Consider the following 24,912-nt stretch of genomic DNA (forward strand, 5'->3'; position numbering starts at 1 on the left):
TAATTTTACCTACTCTAAATAAGAAATAACGACAAACAATTTAACAAAATTCATAGGAGATAAGTTCCTTACCAAATTCACAATGACTAGGCTTGAATCTTTCAACAATTGAGATCTCATTACTTTAGCTTTCATATTTTTTTTAGAATGAATTTGGCATCATTTAACTCTTACTCATTTGCTTGCAAAGTTGCATCAATTTTAGCAATCATCTCATTCTTTTCCTTAATAGTTTCGTCAAGCATTCCATTAGCCTTATTAAGATTAGCAATCACATCATATTTTTCTTTGATTGTCTCTACAACTTTCTATTTTCACCTTTAAGTGTCTCTACAACTTTCTTATTTTCACCTTTAAGTCTAACATCTTCGTCCTCTAAGGCTCGATTTAATTGACATAATCGATTCCAATTATCCATCATTGACTGGTAAGCTTTCTTTAAGCTATTGAAAGGAATATCATTACGACTACTTGAATAATGTGCTTCAATCACCAAATATGAAGTAAAATAGAGTGACCTTTGTTTTTAAATTTCATTATTGCAAACCATAGTCAAGATCCCTTCAAGTATATCTAAATTCAAGATCTAATACCAATTAAAAATACTTCGGTTTGCAGTAGTTTAAAATAGTTTTATTCTATCTTCTATTGGAACAAAGAATAGGAAAAAATCTTATGAGCGGAGTAAGTGAAAACTGAAACAAATAAGTATGCAAGTGATATTTGTTAGCACGGTTTAGATTCACCAATCCTATGCCTATGGAGTCTCACTCAAAGAATGATTTTTTCAATAATTTATCCGATACAACTATTGGCTTAAGCCTAATCGATCCTTACAATGATGGATGATTGCAACCCAAAAGTCGAACCCAAATTGACACAATCACTCTCTCCAATATCTCATAATACAATCAAGAATAACTCTCCAATAAATGCCAGAGTAAAAGGTGTAAAATATATAATTCAATCTTGCTTTCGTTCCTATCTCTTTACTCATGTTGCGAGATTTTGGTTTTAAGTAATTTGATATACTAACATATAGTTATTTTAATTTTAATTAATTAATTCACCTAATAAAACATAAAGTATATATGTTTAAAAGTATTTTATTTTATTTTCAATATAATAATTGAACTTAGATAATTTGCATTTAAAAACAAAGTATGATTCGCAAATCAATAAAATTTTATCAAAAATTAGTAAAGGAAATAAATCACAAACTTAAATAAATCAATATTTCAACTTTACCATTAAATTAAAGCATGGTAGGCATTTCCATAAAGTATTTTATTGCAAATACAAAATAATATCATTTTAATAAAAATTATGAAATAACAAACTCATAAAGATAATAAAATAAAAATAATATATAGCAATTGCAAATAATAAATAAATAAAAGTTCAATCTAAAAACAAGGGTTATTTCTTTGTTGCTATTGAGAAATGCTTTTAAAAAGTGTTATGAAAAATACTTTTGAAAAATTCGGTTTAAGATTTAACATCATGTTTAGTTGGGTGTAATCCTATAACTTTACTTGTCTATTCGGTGGGCCCAAGTTATTACTTTGTTTGGTTACGGGAGTTAGCTAATTGGCCCGTAAATGGAAACGGACGCTATTACGGGACGACCCATAATAGCCATTTCGTGACATAAGCTAAGAATAGGGATTCCATTCAGGATGGAATGAAAATGAAATCAAGACTGGACCAAAATATCCCCTCTTCATCTCGTTCGCTCGCTCACTTTCCTCAATTACTTTCCCGAAATTGAAACTTGCGTTTGAAATCAACCACTTGTAGAGGCTCGTTTGCTTGCTTCCAATTGTTCATTCTGATTGAAAGGTAAGTTATGTTAAATTTTTCATATTATTTGTTCCATATCTTCATCTCTCTTTAAAAGTTTTTTTTTTTAGGATTTTTTCCCCTGAATTTGGCTTAATTTGGGTATGATCTTTTTTTTTTCTAGATTAACAAAGAAATGTGAAGATTTAAAAAATAAATTTGTTTTTTATGGTCTTTCTTTTTCCTCGACTGTTACTCTGCCAATGTTTTTTTTTTTGTTTCCCAAATGAACCAAAAATTTGTAGAAATAAAAAATTACTTTTATCAAGTCTTTTGCTTTTTGTTTTCCCTTAAGTTTTCATTAATCTGGCAATGTTATTTTTTCCCAAATTAAAAAATTCAAAATTTCCAGAAAAAATTGATTTGTTTTAAGATTTATTTGTTGTCTTCTACTAAAATTTCCTTTTATGTTTCCAAATTTGGCAAATTAAATATGGTTTTAGTTTGTTGTTTACTTCCTTCAACAGTTGCTTCATTGTTTTTTGTATGATTTCTTAATCTGTAAAAATTTCGCAACTGATTTATTGGTTATTCTGGAATTATATTAATTTGTCATTTTATTTTTATTTTACAAATAAGCAATTTGGAAGTCTACGATTTCTACTGTTGTTTTTCAGAAAAACTTGTCTTTTGAATGTAAATTGAGAAACTAGATTTGGGTATTTGCACTTTTATTTCGATATGGTTAAATTTGTCTTTTGTTCAATGTATTGGTTTGATTATTTGGCTATAATTTAGATTTAGCAAAATTTTAAATGGTTATTTTGATTTAGCAGAAGTTAGTTTCCAAAACTTTCACATACTAATCAAATGACTATAAATTATATTTAACAGAAGTTTGATATGGTTAAAATGACTGTAAATATAATGAGATAATGGATTGTTTGGAATAAATTTAAAATTTAGAAGAAGTTATTGGTTTGATTGTTTGGTTGTAATTTGCATTTCTGTAATTGCTTGAATTGATTGCTAGGTGCCAATTTGTTTTGTGTTCAATTATTGCCAATGTTATAAACTAGAAATGAACTGATTGCCAAATATGTCATGTTGTTGTGTTCAATTATCTGCAATTGGTCTGTAAGACTAACTTAATTACATCTGTAAATTGGTGTTCATTGAATGAAAATGGAAATGAATTGAAAGTGCTAAATTTAATATGATCCACATTACATGTTGGGAAATGAAAATGAAAATGTAGTTGGACATGCATAACTTCATTTCCAAACATTTTAACGTCATATTGCAGAAGTAAAAAATGAACTGATTACTGCCAATTGAAACTTTGCTTGCTAATTGAAAATTTTAGAATTGTTTAAGTCCGACTAACTTTATTTTGCATATTGTTTTTATGTTTATAATTCCATAATGTTTTCTTAATGTTTCAAACTTCTTTATTCATAATTAAAATATAATGCATCAATTTATGTTATAGTAATGGTGTATTTGCCTTTAATAGTACAAAGTGAGAGATGAAAAAGAATTGGTCTTGCATTACAAGTATGGTTGCAAATGTGCACAGTTGCGAGTTGATTTTTAGCTATGTTGGGTGTCGTCTTTAGCCTGCATACTTATAGACCAATGATTAGATCATATATTTTATATATTTATGCACAACAAAATTATGTGAAAAGACTTGTACATGCTAGTGACGAAACCTGTATTGAACAAGTTAGAATGAATAGATTTACATTTAAAAAAAAAAACTATGTGAGATATTAAAAACTTTAGGAGGATTAAACTCGTTAAGGAACATGCTTGTTGATGAGCAAGTGGCAATGTTCTTACATATCATTTCTCATCACCTTAAAAATCGAGTTATCAAACATCACTTTAATAGATCTGGGAAAATTGTTAGCAGATCATTTCACAATGTTTTAAATGTTGTCATATGCTTACCAGATGTGTTATTTAAAAAGGCAAAGCCAATTACTGCTAATTCTACAGACCCAATGTGGAAATGGTTCAAGATATTGGAGTGGATTCCATATATAGCTTGTACATGATTCACTTAATTTAGATTTAAATATAGTATCCTAACTCGAAAATTTTAAACTATTTTTGTAGAATTGCTTAGGTGCTTTACATAGGACCCAAATTAAGATAAGGGTTCCAAAAGTTGATAAACCTAAACATCGAACGCGAAAAGGTGACATATAAGTAAATATGTTAGGTGTTTGTACATTTGATATGCAATTTGTTTATGTTCTTCCTGGTTGGGAAGGTTCTGTTGCTAATGGATAAGTTTTTCGAGATGCCATTAGTAGGAGACATGGACTAAAATTTCCTCATGGTAAAGTGCAGAATTGGAGGAATTTGAATTAATTTTTAAGATCATACTTTTTTTGGGAAAGTTATTCATGATAAATAGTTTTTTTTTCTTTTTTATTGGTTGTTATTATCTAGATGTTGGTTACACAAATTGTGATGGCTTTCTTGTGCCTTTTAGGGGACAAAGATATATTTTGAATGAATGGCGCTAGGGTCACGAACCAAGTACTCCAAAATAATTTTTCAATATGAAACATGCTTCAACGTGCAATGTTATTGAAAGATGCTTTGGGTTATTAAAACTTAGATGGAAAATATTTAGGAGTCCATCATTTTATCCTATGAAGGTGCATAATAGAATCATTATTGCATGTTGTTTGCTCCATAAGTTTATTCGAATCTATAAGAGTCTTGATCCTATTGAAGTAGAGTCGGGAGAAGGATTTCCTAATAATGTGATAGAGGATGATGAACCGAATATCGTAAATATTCATCCATCGGATGTATTGGCTATTGGGAGGATGGAAATAGTCAATCAAATGTTTTAGAAATGACAAGTATCTAGAAATTAGTTAGATTTATTAAAACACATAAGGTTAATTTATTTATATTATTTCATGTATCTATTTTACTGAAACTTTGTTGTTGTTTGCATTGTCATTATTTATTGTCTTGAACTTGTTGAATTACATCTTTAATTTATTTTCTTCTTGTTCAAGATGACTCCTATTTTCAGTCAAATTTAAGAAATAATCTTTTAGTTAAACTCTGTTTATTTATTTCATCAAACACCGATTAGTTTAGATTATTTTATTATTATTTAACATATGAATTTAGCCTATAAATAGGCTCTTTTACAAACTTAGTAAAAACACCCATTAGAGATTAGAACTCATAACACATTTAGAGAATTTTGTGTTTACGTTTTGAGGGTTCTTTGTTTTCGGGTTTTTCGGGGTTTAGTTTCTATCTCCATCTTTTGTACTCTTCATTCTTTTGCCATTATAGTAAAATTATCTTTGCACATGGTTTTTTATCCTCTTTGGAGGAGTTTTTCCATGTTAAATTTGTGTGTTCAATTTCTCAATTTATTCCACTATTTTTTGTTACTTGTTGCTTAATCGGGTCGATCCCTAACACTTCTAATTCATCATGTCTTATAATTTTATAAAGCGTTTACCTTTTGATTCATAATATCAAACCTAATTTTAATTTGCATTTTTTCTTAAGATAGTTATGTTAGGCTTTTCACAACCAATTACAACTTCATCTCAAAATTCTCGAATAACCAAAACGAAATGGGTTTCAGAAAAAGATGTTGCGTTGGTTGCCTGTATGGCTGACTTGCGTAATGTTAGAACTTTTAATGTAGATACAGGATTAAAGGTCGATTATTTAATCTTGAATCTAGGATTAGGATATTGAAAAAAGAATGGGCAATCATTTACGATATGGTTAGAGGAAAAGAAAATAAAGGCTTTGGTTAGGACAAACATATGTAGATGGTTGTTGCTGAAGATGTTGTGTAACATCCCAAACTCGGCCTAGATGTTATGGTCGAATATGACAATGTCACATGATAGTGTGTTTGAAAACTAATGCTCGTGTTAAAAAAATCGTAACTTTGCTTAAAACATTTTCCATTTAGATCTCGTCGTTGTCCTTTATTAATCCTAAAATAGTGATTTTCTATTCAATCGTTAGTTTGCAAAATATTATACGTTGCGGTAGCTTTCTAAAACAGTTTGCATATTTGTGCGTATTTTGTTAAAATGTTTGATTGGTTTTGAAAACTTGATTATCCCTACTGCTAGCAGTTGTAAGTCAAAACAAAATAAAAACCCCAATTTAAAAGTAAAAATCCAAAGAGGCCATTATTATAGTAAAATACCCCCAAAATAAAATAAAAATTATTATTAAGTACTAAGTCAAATAAAATAGGCCGTGTGGCCACCGTTGAGTCCTCCGTCGCACCGAACCGCCTATGTCTGGGATTACCTGTACAGATTAAACAGAAGGGTTGAGTTTATGTAAAGTTAGTGTGTAATTTCCCATGCAAACAAACAGACAATAACAAATAATATTAGTTTGGGCCTAAGCCCATTTCAGTATTAGTAAGCATGAGGGTATTGGCCCATCACAGTACAGTAACAGTGATAGTTATGCAGTTATAAGATCCTACCCAGCCAGCCTCTACACTCCATCTCCGTCTATATATCAGCCACAGTCATTTCAGTCAATTAGGGGTTTAGGTAAGCTTATCGACCCTACAGTAGGTCCACAGTTGACTCAAGCCCATGTTTCAAGCTCATGTAGGCCCACACGGCCAAAAATGGCCTTAGCCGTGTGGATCACACGGTCTGGCCCAATATTTTCACGCGCCTGTGTGGTTCGTCTGTGGGGGCCTACAAGCTCGTGTGGCCCACATGGTCTAATTCGGCCCAGCCCATGAATCGCTCACGGTTAGCCTCGTTGATCACACGCCCATGTTCGATCACACGGCCTACTACACGGGTGGCCGCATATCGGAGTGGCGTCGACAATCACTTCTTTTCGGGTTTTCGTCGATTTTCGCTTCCAAAGTTGTGTTTACACACCTGTATTACTTTCGAAGTGAAAGCACTCCCAAGTGCACCGAAGCCCTAAAAAAAATCATTGTACACAACCTCGATTACCCATTAAAAGATTTAAAACTAACGAATTCATCGATTAAGGAATTGCCCAAACTTGACTTACCACCGACAGATGACCTTTATAACTACTTCTCAATCCAAGAACAAACTTACTACTCCAGAACTTTTGCCTAAACCATCAATTCCAGAGAAAACTTTAGATTCCTACTCAAACAACATACAAATACAAGAGAAGGAAAAGAATTACCTACCGAAACCGCACCAACGCAATACTTATTTTAAGAAGGGAACGATAATTACAATAAAACAGAAAAAGGAAAAAAAAAGGATTTAAGGAGAATTTCGACAAAAGTGAAAGAAAAAAAGCCGAAGAGGAAGAACAGAGAATTTCGGCAATATGCAAGATGAAACTGAAAAAAAATCAGAATTTTAGAATTGGGAAGAGAAAAATAAATTTTCAAAAAGAGAAAAAAATCTGAATTAAATCACAAAACCCCTCAATTACTCAATCTGCTCCCACACTCTCCCATTACAACTCAAACACCCTAAAACCGTCCACCATTCTCTCCCTATCCAAAATCCCTTAATTATCTCCATCAACCTCTCCACTATCAGAATTTTAGTCCATCACAAACTCACACACAGCACAGGTAGCAAAACAAAACCCCTTGTTTGCACAAGGATTCAAACTCAAGACCCCTAGCACACTGACACTCTACTTAACCACCAGACCAGTAGTCCCATTCTGATATAAATTTACAAACTTTAAAATATAAGCCTATTGAACCCATTTAAGGCTTTATTCATAAGAATACCAAAATTTTTCTCAAGTTAAAGCTTCAACTTGGGACCACATACACACTTAGAACACTTAACCATTGAAGTAGGCAAATATTTGTGTCACAAAAATAAATATAAGAGATTTTTTTGGGGCGTTACAACTCTACCCTCTTAAAAGAAAATTTTCAACCTCAAAATTTTACCTGATCAAAACAGATGAGGATACTATTGTCGTATCGCATCCTCAAGCTCCCATGTGACCTCCTTAGATCTATGATTACACCAAAGAACCTTAACCAATTGGATGGATTTTCTTCTTAAAACCTTTACATCTTGCTCCAATATCTGAATTAGCTCCTCCTCAAAGGTCAGATTTGGCTTGACCTCGGTCTTCTCAACAAGAACAATATGCATGGGATCAGAGTGGTAGCGCCTCAACATCGAGACGTGAAAAACATTGTGTATTCGATCCAACTCTGGAGGTAATTCCAACTGATATGCCATTGGCCCTACTCGTTTCAGAATGCGATAAGGCTCAATAAATCTAAGGCTCAGCTTGCTCTTGCGACCAAACCTCAATACTTTCTTTAATGGTGAGACCTTGAGAAAAATGAAGTCCCCCACATAATACTCTATCTCTCGACGTTTCAGTCCTGCATACGACTTTTGCTTATCAAATGTTGCTTTTAGTCAATCTTTAATAAATCTAACTTTATCCTCGGTATCTAAAACTAGTTTAGGGCCTAGAACACGTCGCTCGCCCAACTTATTCTAACATGAAGGTGTGCGACACCTACGACCATATAATGCATTGTAGGGTGCCATCTAAATGCTAGACTGATAGCTGTTGTTATAAGTAAATTCTTCTAGTGATAGGTAATCCTCCCAACTGCCTCAGAAGTCAATCACACAACTTTTCAACATATCCTCCAGTATCTAAATCACTCTCTCTGTCTGACTGTCTGTCTAAGGATGAAACGCAGTACTGAAGTCTAATCTTGTACCTAGAGCTTCATGTAGCTTTTTTTAGAATCGAGACGTGAAGCGAGGATCCCTATCAAATATTATTGAAACCGGTACCCCATGCAGTCTTACTATCTCAGACACATAATTTAGCCAGCTTTTGCAGAGAGTAGTCAATACGAACCGATATGAAGTGGGCGGATTTGGTTAATCAATCTACGATGACCCATATAGAATCCTTCTTAATAGGTGTGAGGGGTCACCAACTAACGAAGTCCATAGTCACTCTCTCTCACTTCCAAAGTGGAATCTTGACTGATTGCAACAAACTCGAAGGTTACTGATACTCAGCCTTAACCTGCTGGTAAGTCAGACATTTACCCACAAAATCTGTAATCTCACGCTTAAGACCTGGTCACTAATATAACTCACGAAGGTCGCAGTACATCTTATTTTCGCCAGGATGCATAGCATATGGGCTACTATGTGCCTCATTCAGTATCAACTACCTCAATTCAGTATCCTTCAGTACACAGATTCTCCCACGAAAACAAAGTACCCTTTCACTATTCAGTCTAAAATCTTCGATATTCCCATTCTTAACTTGTCGGAAACGAAGCCCCAGCGACTCATCCTCTATCTGTTTACTCTTAATTTGCTCTACCCATGTTAGTGTAACTTGAAGTTCGGCCAACAGACCACCATCATCAAATAAACTGAGGTGAGCAAGCATCGCCCTCAGGTCAGTCATAGCTCTACGGCTCAGTGCATCGGCCGCCACATTAGCCTTACCAGGGTGGTATTCAACAGTACAATCATAGTCCTTAAGTAGCTCAATCCACCTACGCTGCCTAAGATTCAGCTCCTTCTGAGTGAGGAGGTACCTGAGACTCTTGTGATTAGTGTAAATGATACACTTCTCACCATACAGATAAGACTTCAAGATTTTTAGTGCAAAAATCACTGTGGCCAATTCCAAGTCATGTGTTGGATAATTTACCTCATGAGTCTTAAGCTGACGAGATGCGTACGCTACCACCTTACCCTCTTGCATCAATACACATCCCAAACAAACATGTGATGCATCGCTATACACAGTAAACTCCTTTCCAGACTCTGGCTGTATTAAAATAGGGTCCTTAGTCAGTATAGTCTTGGGCTTCTCAAAGCTCTCATGTTACGAATCAGTCCAGTTAAACGGCACACCCTTACGCAACAACTTGGTGAAAGATATGACAATTAGAGGAAACCCCTCCACGAATCATTGATAATACCCTGCCAGTCCCAGAAAAATACGAATTTCAGATATAGTCTTAGGTTGCTTCCAATCCAAGACAGCCTCAATCTTTTGAGGATCGATTCTAATCCCCTCAGTAGAAACTACATGTCCTAAAAACGTTACTTCACGTAACCAGAACTCATATTTACTGAATTTAGCGCACAGTTGTTTCTCTCGCAGAATCTGTAGAACCATTCTGAGGTGTTCATCGTGTTCATCCTTAGTTTTCGAATACACTAGTATATCATCAATAAATACCACTATGAACCGATCTAGATAGGGCTGGAACACTTAGTTCATCAGATCCATAAAAGCTATCGGTACATTCGTCAGTCCAAATGACATTACTAGGAACTCGTAGTGACCTTAGCAAGTCCTAAATGTCATCTTATGCACGTAAGCCTCTTTAACTCTTAACTGATGTTACATTGACCGTAAATCAATATTAGAGAAAACAGAAGCACCTCAGAACTGATCAAGCAGATCTTCTATCCTCGGTAGGGGGTACATATTCTTTATGTTCAACTTGTTCAGTTACGAGTAATCAATACATATACGCATAGATCCATCATTCTTTTTCACAAACAGACTGGTGCTCCCCACGTAGACAGACTAGGGCAGATGAACCCACGATCCAATAGCTCTTGGATTTAGGCCTTAAGCTCCACAAGCTCTTTTGGTGCCATTCTATAAGGAGCGATGGACATTGGAGCTGTACTAGGAAATAGCTCAATCTCAAACTCTACTTCCTGATTCGGAGGTAACCTAGGTAGCTCTTCAGGAAAAATGTCTGGAAACTCCTTAACCATCCTGATACCTATAACTGAAGAATCCCTAGAATCTAAAACACTAATATAAGCTAGATACACCTCACATCCCTTACGAACTAATTTTTCAGCCCTCAACGCAGAAATCACATTCGATAAGTAGTTTTGGCGTTCCCCAATTACAACTACCTCGTTGTCATCCTCAGTTCTCAGTACAACCTGTTTAGTGGAATAATTCAAGCTCACTCAGTGTTTAACTAACCAATCCATGCCTAGTATCAGATCAAATTCTCTAAACAACATTTTCATAAGATCAGCTAAAAAGATAACCCCTTGTACCTCTAAAGGGACATCTCTGAATAACTTGTTAACCCGGACGGATTGCCCCAATAGATTCAATACAGTAATTTCACTCGATGTATTCTCAACCAGAATCCCCAAATTTTCAGTAACAAAATAGGCAACATAAGAATGAGTGGATCATATATCTATCAATGTAGTATAAGGTACATTATGGATAAAGAACGTACCTGTGGTGACATCTGGAGCATCCCCATCCTCTTGACGACGTGCAGCATAAGCTAAAGTCAGTTGCCTCACCTCAGTCTGATTAGCACCTCTATCCGATGCTCTCTAACCACGGCTCAAACTATTACCACCTCTGACGTGACCACGGTCTCTCGGTGGCTGCTGTACTACTCTCTGTGGTGCAATACCCATGCCAGAAGCTTGCATCTAATCGAACCTTCGCGGGTAATCTCTAATACGGTTCTCTATTGAACCACACCTCAAACAAGCCCTAGTTCTTTTCCAACACTCGACCTGATGGTGTCTACCACAATTAGTACACGGTGGCTGTCCAGTAGCAACAATAGGGGCCCTAACTCTGATCGGCCCATCAATTCTGGCCTTTTTCTTAGGCCTCTAAACGAAACTCGAGGGCTCCGACTCCTTTTTATTCCTACTTCTCTCTCTATCCTGACACTCAACGCCCTTCACTTCCTCGGTGATCATCGCCTTATCAACCAATGCTACAAAGTCTCGCTCTCTCTGTAGAGCTATCAGTACCCTTAGATTATCCTTGAGGTCGTCCTCGAATCAAATGCATCTCTCATACTCAGTCGCCACCATACCACGCGCATAGTGGCTTAATCGTAGAAATTTGGTCTCATACTCGGCCACTGATCTATCACCCTAAGTCAGATTCAAGAACTCTCACCTACGGGCATCCACATAACTGGCACCCACATACTTTCCCTGGAAAGCAGTCTTAAAGAACTCTCAGGTCAGTCAATCGGGTTGAGTGCCCTCCTTAACAGTGAGCCACCACTGATAAGCCTCATCTCGTAGCAGCGATACAACACCCTTAATTTTTGCTCAGAGGTGCAGTCTAGGTCGTCCATAATTCTTTCTGTGGCCTCTATCCAGTATTCTGCCACATTAAGGGCAACTCCAGCAATACTTTTGAAAAGCTCAGCTCCGTTAGACCGGAATCATTTCGTAACCGACCCGTAGCCTTCAGCTCCAGTATTGGGCCCAATGACCCTCTCTAAAATCTTTAACATGGCTTGAGATAGTGCGTCGTCCTTAACCCCTTAGTCTTGTGACCCAGTCTCAGTAACAGGCGACACCGACGTCTCGCTAGTGTCTAGATTTGGCATACTGCCCAGTGAAGAGGACTCAGCTCGAGCCCCTCTACAGCCTCTACCTCGACCTTTAGTACCTCATCCGCGAGTACCTTGTGTGTTCATCGGCTAGTTGCACTTATCTGTATTAAAAGTTTTATGAACCAGTTTACAGTTCAATAGTTATTAGCAGATGTTTTATGAAAACAATTTTAGTAGTTCAGAGTTTGTTTTCGTACCACGCAGTGTCTACCAGAATTTAACAATTTTACTACAGTATCAGTATACTCTAACCTGAGTGTTTTCAGTACAGTCTATCTATAGTAGTCTCAGTATATACTATATATAGCACTTTCAATTTTTAAACAGATATCAGTTCAGAGGACTTACAGGATTGGCATCAGAGACTTGATGTGCCACACATTCAGTAAAAAAATTTTAAATCATTCAAAAATCAGTGCTCTAAAAACCAAGTTTTAAACCCAAATCCATAGCCGAGTTTTGCAACCTGGCTATGATACCACTAAATGTAACATCCCAAACCTGGCCTAGACGTTATGGTCGAATCTGACGATGTCACATGATAGTGTGTTTGAAAACTAATGCTCGTGTTAAAAAACCATAACTTTGCTTAAAAAATTTCCGTTTAGATCTCGTCGTTGTCCTTTATTAATCCTAAAATAGTGATTTTCTATTCATTCATTAGTTTGCAAAATATTGTACGTTATGGTAGCTTTTCAAAACAGTTTGCATATTTGTACGTATTTTGTTAAAACGTTTGATTGGTTTTGAAAACTTGATTATCCCTACTACTAGCAGTTGTAAGTCAAAACAAAATAAAAACCCCAATTTAAAAGTAAAAATCTAAATAGGCCATTATTACAGTAAAATACCCCAAAATAAAAACAAAATTATTATTAAGTACTAAGTCAAATAAAATAGGTAGTGTAGCCACTGCTGAGTCCTCCGCCGCACCGAACCGCCTATGTCTGGGGATTACATGTACAGTTTAAACAAAAGGGTTGAGTTTATGTAAACTCAGTGTGTAATTCCTCATGCAAACAAACAGACAATAACGGATAATCTTAGTTTGGGCCTAAGCCCATTTTAGTATTAGTAAGCATTAGGGCCTTAGCCCATCACAGTACAGTAACAGTGACAGTTATGCAGTTATAAGATCCTACCCAACCAGCCTCTACACTCCATCTCCGTCCAACCCCACACTTCATGTGGGGATATAATCAACCCACCTAACCCTACACTCCAAGTAGTACCGAATGCGGCACTAGACAGTAGTTGCAGCTAACTGCCAATTAGTTAGGCTAAAAGCCTTTCAGTACACTTCCTCCAATCAATATCAATCATCAACCCAATGCAATGCAATAAATAGTTATGACATGTTATATCATGGTAACAATGCAGATAATGTCAATTCAATAAAATATCATCATACTCAATAACATGTAAATGTATCAGCCACACAATCATTTCAGTCAATTAGAGGTCTAGGTAAGCTTACCGACCCTACAGCAGGTCCACAGTCGAAATGGGCCTACGGGCTCATGTTGCAAGCCCATGTGGGCCCGCACGCCCGTGTAGCCCATACAGCCCAAAATGGCATTGGCCATATGGATCACACGGCCTGGCCCAATATTCTCATACGCCTGTGTGGTTCACTCATATAGGGCCCATACACCCATGTGGCCTATACGACCCAATTCAGCCTGGCCCATGAATCGCTTACGGCTAGCCTTGTCGATCACACGACCATGTTCAATCACACGGGTGGCCGCATACTGGAGTGGCGTTGACAATCACTTTTTTTTGACTTTTCGTCGATTTTCACTTCCAAAGTTGTGTTTACACACCTGTATTACTTTCGACGTGTAAGCACTCCTAAGCACACCGAAGCCCTAAAAAAATCATTGTACACAACCTCGATTACCCATTAAAAGATTTAAAACTAACGGATTCATCGATTAAGGAGCCCAAACTTGACTTACCACCGACAGAGGACCTTTATAACCACTTCTCAATCCAAGAACGAACTTACTACTCCACAACCTTCGTCTAAACCATCAATTCCAAAGAAAACTTTAGATTCCCACTCAAGCGATATACAAATACAAGAGAAAGAAAAAAATTACCTACTAAAACCGCACCAATGCAATACTTGTTGTAAGAAGGGAACGATAATTACAATAAAATGGAAAAAGAAAAAGAAAATAGAGGATTCAAGTAGAATTTCGACAAAAGTGAAAGAAAAAGAAAAACAAAGCCGAAGAGGAAGAACATAAAATTTCAGCCATATGCAAGATAAAACTGAAAAAAAGATCAGAATTTTGGAATTGAAGAGAGAAAAATAAATTTTCAAAAAGAGAAAAAAATCTGAACTAAATCAGGTAACCCCTCAATCTGCTCCCACACTCCCCCATTACAACTCAAACACCCCAAAATCATCCACCACTCTCTTCCTATCCAAAATCCCTTAATTATCTCCATCAACCTCTCCACTATCAGAATTTTAGTCTATCACAAACTCACTCATGGCACAGGCAGCAGCAAAATAAAATCCTTGTTTGCACAAGAATTCGAACTCAAGACCCCCAGCACACTGACACTCCACTTAACCACCAGACCAGCAGGCCCATTTTGATATAAATTTACAAACTTTAAAATATAAGCCTATTGAACCCAGTTAAGGGTTTATTCATAAAAATACCAAAATTTTTCCCAAGTTAAGGCTTGAACTTGGGACCACATACATACACCTAGAACAGTTAACCACTGAAGCAAACAAATATTTGTGTCACAAAAACACAAAAATAAATATAAGAGATTTTTTTGGGGTGTTACATGTTGTGTGGAACTCATATATAAGTGTAAGAATTATTTCTTATCTTTATTATCTTGTTTTAACCAAACTTATATCTAATGTGGATTCCTTCTTTTTTATAGAGTCGTAAAGAAGCTTGTCAATTCAGACATCGTAGTTTCCCTTATTATAACTAACTTACTTCCATATACGCAAAAGAGTGAGTCATTAGGAAAGATGCCCAAACAACTGCTGATATTGTTGAAAAAATAGATGCTGAGGATGTAGCTACTTCAAAGAATCTTGAAGAAGAAAGCAATGACCATAAATACGAAGCTGATGTTTGCTTGGATGAGATGGATGTCTCAGCTACACAATCGCAACTATTGAAGCCAAACTAAGATGATTCCACATTTTCAAAGAAGAATTTTGATGTAAGTGAACAAATTTCTTGTGCTTCACTTATTGATGCTGCCACATTATTAGGGGAAAACATACGGACTATTGACCTTGAACTAAGTAGGACCATTGCCTCTGAAGTACTAATTCAAGAGAAGAAAAAAATGCTAATTCAAGAAAATGTCCAAAAATTATATCTAGCCTTAGGTGAAGCAGAAGTATTAACTGAGTATGATCTCTTTCTTGCGTTAAGCAAAAATCCAAACTATCCAACATAAGTGCTCATTTTTAAGTCTACCTTCTTCTTTGCTATTGGAATGAGTGAGAAGATTTATTTCTACCTATTAAAAATCATCGTTGTGTTGGTGATGTTTTGGTAACTTTTTATATATGTAATATTTGGATGATATAATGACATGATAGAATGCCACAGACTGTTGTAACTTTTTGATGTTGTAAAATTTAACATATAGATTATGACATATAGCTAATAGCATCATGTAACTTTTAGTTAATGTGTGAATATTGTGTTTGGATGTAAAATATAATTCTCAAGCTATTTATTACTTCTAATATTTTGCTTTTTAATTTAGAGGATAATTAAATTATTTGTTTCGCTAATGATATTTTAACACATTAAATATGCATTGTAGTTTAAAAATAATAAAGTAGGCTATATATTATTATTTTATTAATTCATATTTTAATAATAATTATATTAAGAATGTTATTAAATTATATATTTTATTTTTATTAAATTATATTTAATAATAATTATATTAAAATATGATTAAATTATTTGTTATTATTATTAAATTATATTTAATAACAATAATCATCAACCTAAAAAATTACGCTAAGGATACTTTGGTCATTTCAACTTCTTCTTTTTTCCTTATACTATTACAACATCTATTTCATTCAACCAAACACAAGAATACTATTAAGTTCTATTCTATTCCATTAAACCAAACAATTGAATTACTGATTACAACTCTATTCTATTACAGTAACCCAAACGTAGTGTAAGTGTTTAGTGTTATTGTCAAAAAGTATTTTTGAGAAATAAAATGTCAATTTGAGAGATGATGTTGTAAAGTAAAAAAAATGTATTTAAAAGAAGTTAAGTTTATTAATATTATGATATTTCAGTAAAAATATAAGAAAATATCAACCGATAGCTAGAAGAAGTGGGAGTGACTTTTTTCCCCCAAGAGTTTGAATTAAGTTCGAATATTGGAGTCGATATTATTAGGAAAGTTTTACTTAAATAACACCCCGATTCTAACAAGACTATACTTCAACTGTAAAATGGATGATTGACAATATATAAAAAAATGTATTATTAATATTTTGGTTATTAAATATAAAATTTAAATATTTTTAAGCAATTAATATGAATTGATTGAATAATTTAATTTAAATATATAAATTATATTCTAAATATTTAAAAAATTATAAAAATTAAATATATATAATATTATATATTTGAAATAAATTTTAATAAAAAAATTATTATATATCCCATATAAATATTTAAGAATTAAACTATAAAAATATATTAAAAGCAGTTTTAAAACAATAATGAGGTAGGGCTACTATTACTATAACAATCAGCAAAGAATATCTAAAGATAACATTAAAGTGCTTTTTGTTTGCTTTAAAACGACGAAAATCGACATTTAGATCCTTATCGTTTTAACCTTAATTCCATTGGTCCAAACAATGCCATCACCTTGAAGTTGGATGAAACGCGTGTCCGCTCCCAAGAAAATGACTCCACGACTCAGCTAATAAGGCCCAACCCAGCCCACATCATTACCTCTCTCTTACACTATAAATACATAACCCCTTCAAACCCTAACCTTCATCTTCTTCATCAATACAAAGAGCAGGAAAACAAGAAAAGCAGAGCCGCATCGCTTTTTGCTAGCTAAGCTACTGTGGGAGTTATTGTTCTTCAGAACAGCTTCTGCAGTAGCTAATAATATCGTTATATATTATATAAATTTTATACATCCTTTTTACCCTACAACTCCATATATAAGCAAGTAAAAATAAATATGGCTCGCTCTGTTTCTTCCTTTAAGCTCCTTGGTGCTTCTGTTTTTGATGGTCTTTATGTCTCCATATCAAGGTAACCGTGTGTGTGTTTTTTTCAAAATCCTTTGTATATGGTTTTTGGCTTAATTTTTTTTTTTTGGTTATTGATAATGATTTGGGGTTGTCTTTAAAGGAGAGGTTACTCGGGTGCACCGCCGGCGGCAGTTACGGCTAGCTTTGGTAGGCCTGGGGCGATGGGGAAAGTGGAACGAAGAGATGCGATGAAAGAGTCGTCGTCGTCGGAGACAAGGGCTTATTCTTCAGCTTGGGCGCCTGACCCTGTTACGGGGTATTACCGGCCGGAGAATTGTGGGGCTGAGATCGATGCGGCGGAGCTCCGGGAGATGTTGTTGAATCACAGGGTTAGATCACAGTAGAAACTTGCCACCGCATGTGATCACCGTAGCAGAGCAGAGCCATAATGTTTTGCAGATGTTTGGGTGCCTTTGTATTTTGTTTTGGTTTTGAGTTCAAAATCTTTTATCTTAATAGTCGGTAGTTTTTTCGTATAAAGAGTGTAGTGTGCTGAACTTTAAGCTAAAGCAGAAAATTAACTAAATTACCATTTTACTTTTTTCTAAGTTAGTTTATATATAAATTATATTATTATAACATTAAGATTGAATAATTATGAAATTAGTAATTAAATATTTTAAGAATAAATATTAAAATTATATATGTTATGTATCAACTTTAATTTAGTATATTTGTATATATTAACTTTAATTTTGATTTAGTTTTTTCATTTTGCTAATCCTATTTAGAGCATTTTATTGTTAAGTTACATTTAAATTATTGACATGGTATTTTGTAAGCTTAAAAAGCAAGCAAACAAATTTAAGAAAACCAAATTTTCTAAGGAAATAAAAACCTTTTTGTTTAATTTTTAATATAGGTGAAAATAATTTAAGTTTATTGGATTGTTTTTCAACCTAATAAAATGTCATGTTAATAATTTAGACATGATTTAAGAAAAATTATGCCACATAGATAATGGAATTAGTGAAATGTGAAAATTGAACCAAAATTGTTGGCAACAAAAAGTACGAATAGAAAATATTGGACACAAATATTGACGTGGAAAAATTCTTCTAAAGAAGATAAAAAATCATGGGTAAAGAAAATTTCATTAAAATGGCAAAAAATTGAGTAAGAGTATAATATGAAGAAAAATTAAAACAAGCCCTCAAATTTCGAAAAATACGAAACTCTTTGGTTAAAACACAAAATTTTTTTAAACTCTCTTTTGCTGTGTTGTTTAATTAATCTCTCTAGAATTGCTAAAAGTCCTATTTATAGGTTGAAATTCGTAGGCTAATATGATGAAAATACCCCTGGAGTTATTAGAGTTCGATTGGAAAAAGATAGTAGAGTTTAACTAGGAGAAGAAACTCGGTTTAGTAGGGAACATGTCGCTACGTCATGATGTCGTTAATCAGCTCGTCGAGACGTCACATGTCGCATCATCGGGACATCGATTTCTTATTATCGAGACATGTGTCGCGTCGTCGAGACGTCAGCTCTTTCTCGTGGCGATGTCGACTCTATTTCATCCAAAATGCAAGGCACACTTCACAAATCTCCACCTTGATTCGTATTTTCACAACGCATTATTTGTCGAGCCTTTTCATGGGCCTAACTCATTCTTTCCAGGATACTGACCAAGTGTAAACAATGTTTGAACTTAGAAACTGGAAGGCTTTTGGTCATCATACCGACTGGATTATTTTCTATGTCGAACTTATAAATCTGAACATATCTTTGAGCAACCACCTCCTAAACAAAGTGATATCGAATATCCATGTTCTTTGTCCTTTCGTGATGCATTTGATCCTTAGTGAGATGTATAGCACTTTGACTATCGCAATATACAACAGTCGCATTGTGTTTATTAAACAACTCCCCGAATAAGCCTCTCAACCAAATGATTTCTTTCATAGCTTCTTTGATTGCCATATATCTAGCTTCGATAGTCGATATAGCCACAGTGGCTTGAAACGTGGCTTTCCAACTAATGACGCATTTACCAAAAACAAATAGATATCCCGTGAGGGATCTTCTTTTGTCTAGATCTCCTGCATAATTTGAGTCTACGAAGCCCACTAGACCCTCTGAACTTCTTTTGAACTCTAAACAAGTATTTGATGTCCCCTCAAGTATTTGAGAATCCACTTAACTGCTTGCCAATGTAATTTACCGGGTTTAGTCATGTATCTACTTACAACACTAATAGCATGTGAAATATCGGGACATGTGCAAACCATTGCGTACATTAAGCTTCTGACTGTATTGGAATAAGGAATTGAGGACATATACTTTTCTTCATCTTCAGTTTGTGGTCACTTTGAAGCTGAAAGTTTGAAGTGTGCAGCTAAGGGAGTACTAACCGGTTTTGGAGTTTTGCATTCTAAACTACTTGAGAATTCTTTCGATGTATCTCTGCTGAGACAAAAACATCTTCTGAAGCTTCTATCTCTGGAAATTTCTATCCCTTAGATTTTTTTAGCTACACCAAGGTCCTTCATCTTGAATTTAGAATAAATCATGGTTTTTAACCGATCAATTTCAGATGAATCCTTAGCCACAATTAGCATATCATCAACATAAAGCAGCAAATATATAAACAATCCATCATCAAGACGATGCAAGTATACACAACTATCATACTTCATACAAAACCAATGTTTGACTTAAATGAATCAAACTTCTTATACCATTGACAAAGAGACTACTTCAGGCTGTACAAAGATTTCTGTAGAAGGCAAATATGGTCTTCTTTGCCATCGATCCTAAAGCCTTTAGGTTGTTGCATATAAATATCCTCCTCTAGGTTGCCATGAAAGAATACAATTTTCACATCTAACTGCTCTAATTCAAGGTTGTATAATGCAAAAAGAGCTAACAATGCCTGAGTAGACGTATGCTTCACAACATGAGAAAACACATCGTGAAAGTCAACTCCCTTCACTGGTGTCACCAACCTCACTTTATATCTGGTGTCACCTAGACCCAATCCTTCCTTTTGAACACCTAGTTGCAACAAATTATCTTCTTTTTGGTGGTTGGTTTCATGAGTTTCCAAGTTTTGTTCTTGTGAAGAGATTCCATTTCCTCTTCCATAATGACAAGCCACTTGCTCGAATCAAGAGCCTGAACTGCCTCAGAGTAATTGGAGAGATCGATTGAATCAATGCTCTCCGCAACACTTAGAGCGTATGCCACTAATTTTTTGTGACAATATTTTTATGGTGGCTTAATTTCTCGTATTTTCCTGTCCTGGGCTAACTTATAATTTTGTAGTTGAGATGTAAGAGTTTTGAGAGTCGAATGGAGCCTTTAACTGATCTAAAGTGACTTCAGTACCCTTTTACAGATTTGAAACAACTTCAGGTTCACTTATATTACAATTTTTTCGTGACAGTGCGACGCCGCGAAATCCCTCGTTACAACGTCAACTCTGTTTGTCGTGTCGTCGTGACATTGTTGTTTGTGACGTTGCAACGCCACCATCTCTTTTTGGCTTCGACTCTACCTTGCCTAGGACATTTTGTTTTGTTTTGTCATTAAAAACAAATGGCTTCTTTCCCGGATGAAACATCATAGTTTCATCAAACGTTACATCTCCACTCATAATTGTTTTGTTTGTTTCTAGGCACCATAACTTAAAGCCTTTAACACAGACAACAAAATAAAAAAAAATACATATCACAATCCTTAGTTTAAAATTTCCCTGACTAACTTGTACATAAGCACGACAACCAAATTCTCTAAGGTTAAAGTAATTTGGAGGATCTCCCGACTATATCTCTTCAGGAACCTTTCCATCCAAAGCTTGATGTGGAGACCAGTTCACCAAGTAGCTTTCTAGGTTAGTGGCTTATACCCAAAACACCTTTTTCTAAGCCTACGTTGGAAAGTATATATCGGGCTTTCTCAAGTAAAGTTCTATTCATCCTTTCGACAACACCATTCTATTGTGGGGTACCAACAACTATGCGATGTCTTTCAATTCATTCTCAATTGCATTAATCAGCTAAACAGAACTCAAGATAATTATCCATTCTTAATCGCTTTACGGACTTCCCAATCTGTTTTTCTAGTAAGGTTTTTCATTCTTGTGCTTCAACAAAATAAACCCCAACTTTCCTAGAGTGCTCGTCAATAAAAGTTAGAAGATATTTGCTACCTCCTTTAAAGACGACTAGAGCCGGACCCCATAAATCGAAATAAATATAGCTAATGGTCCATTTTGTCCTGTGCACTATCGAATCGAGACTAACTTGTGTTTACTTCCCATAAATACAGTGCTCGCAGAAATCTAACTTTTTAACTCCAGTGTCTGTGAGAAGACCTCTTTTACTCAAAACAATCATACCTTTTTCACTCATATGATCGAGTCACGTCCCACAACTGAGTTGATTCAGAATCTATAAAGAAGGGATTTCATCGTGTTGTCGCGACGACATGGGAGTCTTCGTTGTGATGTGGCGACAATTTTGTCTCTACTTCTATAAATGTTATCGCATCGTTCACCGTTGAACAAGAGTTCCATGAAATATATTGAACAAGAGCTCCATAAATGTACAGGTTGTCCGTTTTCTGTCATTTTATCAAAATAAGAGCTCTATGAAATACTTTGACACCGTTTGACTTGATGACGATCCTATAACCATTCGAGTTTAAGATACCTTAGGAGATGGGATTCTTTTTCAAATCAGGCACATGCCTAACATTTGATAGGGTCCTCATAATTCTGTTATGCATCCTGATCTGAACCGTGTCGATACAAATTATCTTACAAGGTGAATTGTTCCACATAAGCATAACTCCACCTTCAACTGGACTATATTTGGAGAACCAATCCTTCTTGGGACACATATGATAAGAACACCATAAATCTAGGATCCACTCAGACGTAAGCTTAAACCTATCAATCGTAGACATGAACAACAAATCATCTCATTTGTCCTCAGCAACACTGGCGTCGGCTATATCAACATTTTGCTTCCCTTTCTCATTATTTTTGGCAGCCTTCTTGTTTTTGTTTTGGAGTTTCTAACATTCTGCCTTAATGTGACCTATCTTTTTGTAGTAGCCATAGGTATTGTCTCAGTTCCTTGACCTTGATTTCGACCTAGATCTTCTTTGACCCAAATCCTTATACTGTTGTATTCCTTTTACAACTAGAACTGAGGCATGCCCATCTAATTTGTTCTTTGAACCTAACTAGTTGTCAGTTTTATCCTTACTCAATAAGTTTCCCTTTACGTCTTCAAACGAGAGTCTCTCTCTACCATAAATTAGGGTTTCCCTAAAAGTTTTATATGAAAGGGGAAAAGAACACAACAATAGCATCCCCCTTCATATAAAACTTCTAGTGTGAAGGAGGATCACAAAACTGTTGCTTTCCCATCAAACTTTTCGATATCGTCATCCAAACTTACCATAAACTGAAATTTGTGATCCCATCAAACTTTTCGATATCGTATCTCATTGTCGCCATCTCTAAACGGGTTGAATGTCAAATTCAAACCAAGCTCTGATACTAGTTTGTTGGGGATAAACCTGAATTAAGTAACGAACAAGAACAAATAGAGAAAATTGGACATAAATATTTACGTGGAAAAACTCTTCTAAAGAGGATAAAAAATCACGGGCAAAGAAAACTTTACTAAGATTGAATATAATCGAATAAAAGTAGGAAATGAAAAAAAAAATCAAAACAAGTCCTCAAATCCCGAAAAATACAAAGCTCTCTGGCTAAAGCACAAAATTCTCTCAAACTCTCTTTTGTTGTATTGTTGAATCAATCTCCCCACGGTTGCTAAAATCCTATTTATAGGTTGAAATTTGTGGGCTAATATATTTAAAATATCCCTAAAGTTATTAGAGTTCGATTGGAAAAAGATAACAGAATTTAAATAGGAGAAGAAACTCGGTTTAGTAGGGAACACGTCGCCACGTCGTGTGTCACGTCGTCAAGAAGTCAGCTCTTCCTCGTGGTGACGTCAACTCTATTTCATTCAAAATGTGAGGCGGACTCCACAAAATCTAAAATTCAATGTATATAAATGCACCAAATTAAAGTTAATATATAATATTACAAATTATATCAAAATTCATGAATAATTTTTGTATTAATCTCAATATTTTATTTAAAGTAATTGTTTAAGTTATCATTAAATTATTTTAACATCTTAAATAATAAATGAATGTAAAATTTTAAAAGACAACAATAAGGACAAAAGACAAAGTAAGAGAAGACAAATGACAAAAAAAAAAAGAAGAGGAAAAAGAAACGACGAGAGGGATAACAGTGCGTTTGACGAGTGAAAATTTTTGCTCCCATTGGTGGCCATGTGGATCAACTATATTGAAGGCCTGCTACCCAAATGGATCACGATGGTTCTTCTAAGAAGGTGCCTTGGTTTTCACTTTTTTCTCATTCCTTTGAGAAGTGATTTTAGTTAGGAATGTGATTATAGAAATCATGATGTTAAGTTAAAAAGCTCCCTATGATAGCAAAAAATTATTGATAGAGAGCAACCTCCAGTACAACAACTCGTGATGGATCAATACTTGTTTGTAAGAGCGTCAATCATTCTCGTGAACCAAGTTCCCCTTAATGCAAAGATTCATTCTAGCTTTCTCATAGAATCCAGAGTCAAAACCTGCAACAAAACTAGAGAAGGGCATCAAAGCAACAAAAAGGTGCAAGACCACAATAAATACTTCAAACCTTGAGGAAAAAGGGCCAATGACCCATGGCCAAGAGAAGTCGAAGACAAGATATGGCGAGGGGATACCAAAAGGTCTTGTTGAAGGGCCTTCATTAAGGAGGAGACCGACGGCAAGCGACATACCCACCAAGTTCAAGACAAAAAATAGTAAAAAGGGGAGAAATTAAAAAGAAAGAGTAGGAGTGAAGTAGACACACAACCTCCAGCGCGAAGGTCGACCGACCACACAGCGCATGGGCCAGGTGCGGGATTTGCATGAGTAAAGGGTTGTGTTGAAAGGGAGTAAGACAACCCACCCAGCTCGTAGACTCATCTTGGATTGGTTCTACATGAATAAGAATTTTTATGTCTCGGCGATATCTGAATTCAATCTAAATAATAAGAGATATTTTTTAAATTTTATTATAAAAATATAAATATTGATATAAAAACATTTTTAATATTGTATTTTTTTAACAATAAAATGCACTAATGAACCGGGTCGATCCACCTCGGGTTTGAGTAAGTTTTTTTTTTTTAAAATAAGTTTACAAATTAATTCAGACTCATGAACAGTTAGATGTAATCACGAGAGAGTAGATGATAATAACTACTCAACCTTGAGGAAGTACAGATGAAGATGAAAAGGAGACATGAAAAAGGAAGTTTGGGGAATAGGGGTGAGGAAGAGCCTATTACATTTAAAGAGAATTGCACCT

The 24,912-nt window shown here is 35.0% G+C and overlaps 1 protein-coding gene and 1 long non-coding RNA gene across 2 annotated transcripts; both read left to right on the forward strand.

Annotated features, from left to right (window-relative positions):
- The first annotated feature begins 1,646 nt into the window (after positions 1–1,646).
- Positions 1,647–15,886, forward strand: LOC105776643 (uncharacterized). Its single transcript, XR_008189934.1, has 2 exons — positions 1,647–1,842; positions 15,116–15,886. It is a non-coding gene; the product is annotated as an uncharacterized LOC105776643 (long non-coding RNA).
- Positions 15,887–17,231: 1,345 nt separating this feature from the next.
- Positions 17,232–18,033, forward strand: LOC105776642 (late embryogenesis abundant protein Lea5-D). The gene is made up of 2 exons (XM_012599429.2): positions 17,232–17,508; positions 17,608–18,033. The coding sequence occupies exons 1-2, from the start codon at positions 17,435–17,437 to the stop codon at positions 17,849–17,851; spliced, it is 318 nt and encodes a 105-aa protein (XP_012454883.1). The 5' UTR covers positions 17,232–17,434; the 3' UTR covers positions 17,852–18,033.
- The last annotated feature ends 6,879 nt before the right edge of the window (positions 18,034–24,912 follow it).

This window comes from Gossypium raimondii, chromosome 10 (assembly GCF_025698545.1).
Source record: "Gossypium raimondii isolate GPD5lz chromosome 10, ASM2569854v1, whole genome shotgun sequence".
In the NCBI taxonomy this organism is placed as follows: Eukaryota; Viridiplantae; Streptophyta; class Magnoliopsida; order Malvales; family Malvaceae; genus Gossypium; species Gossypium raimondii.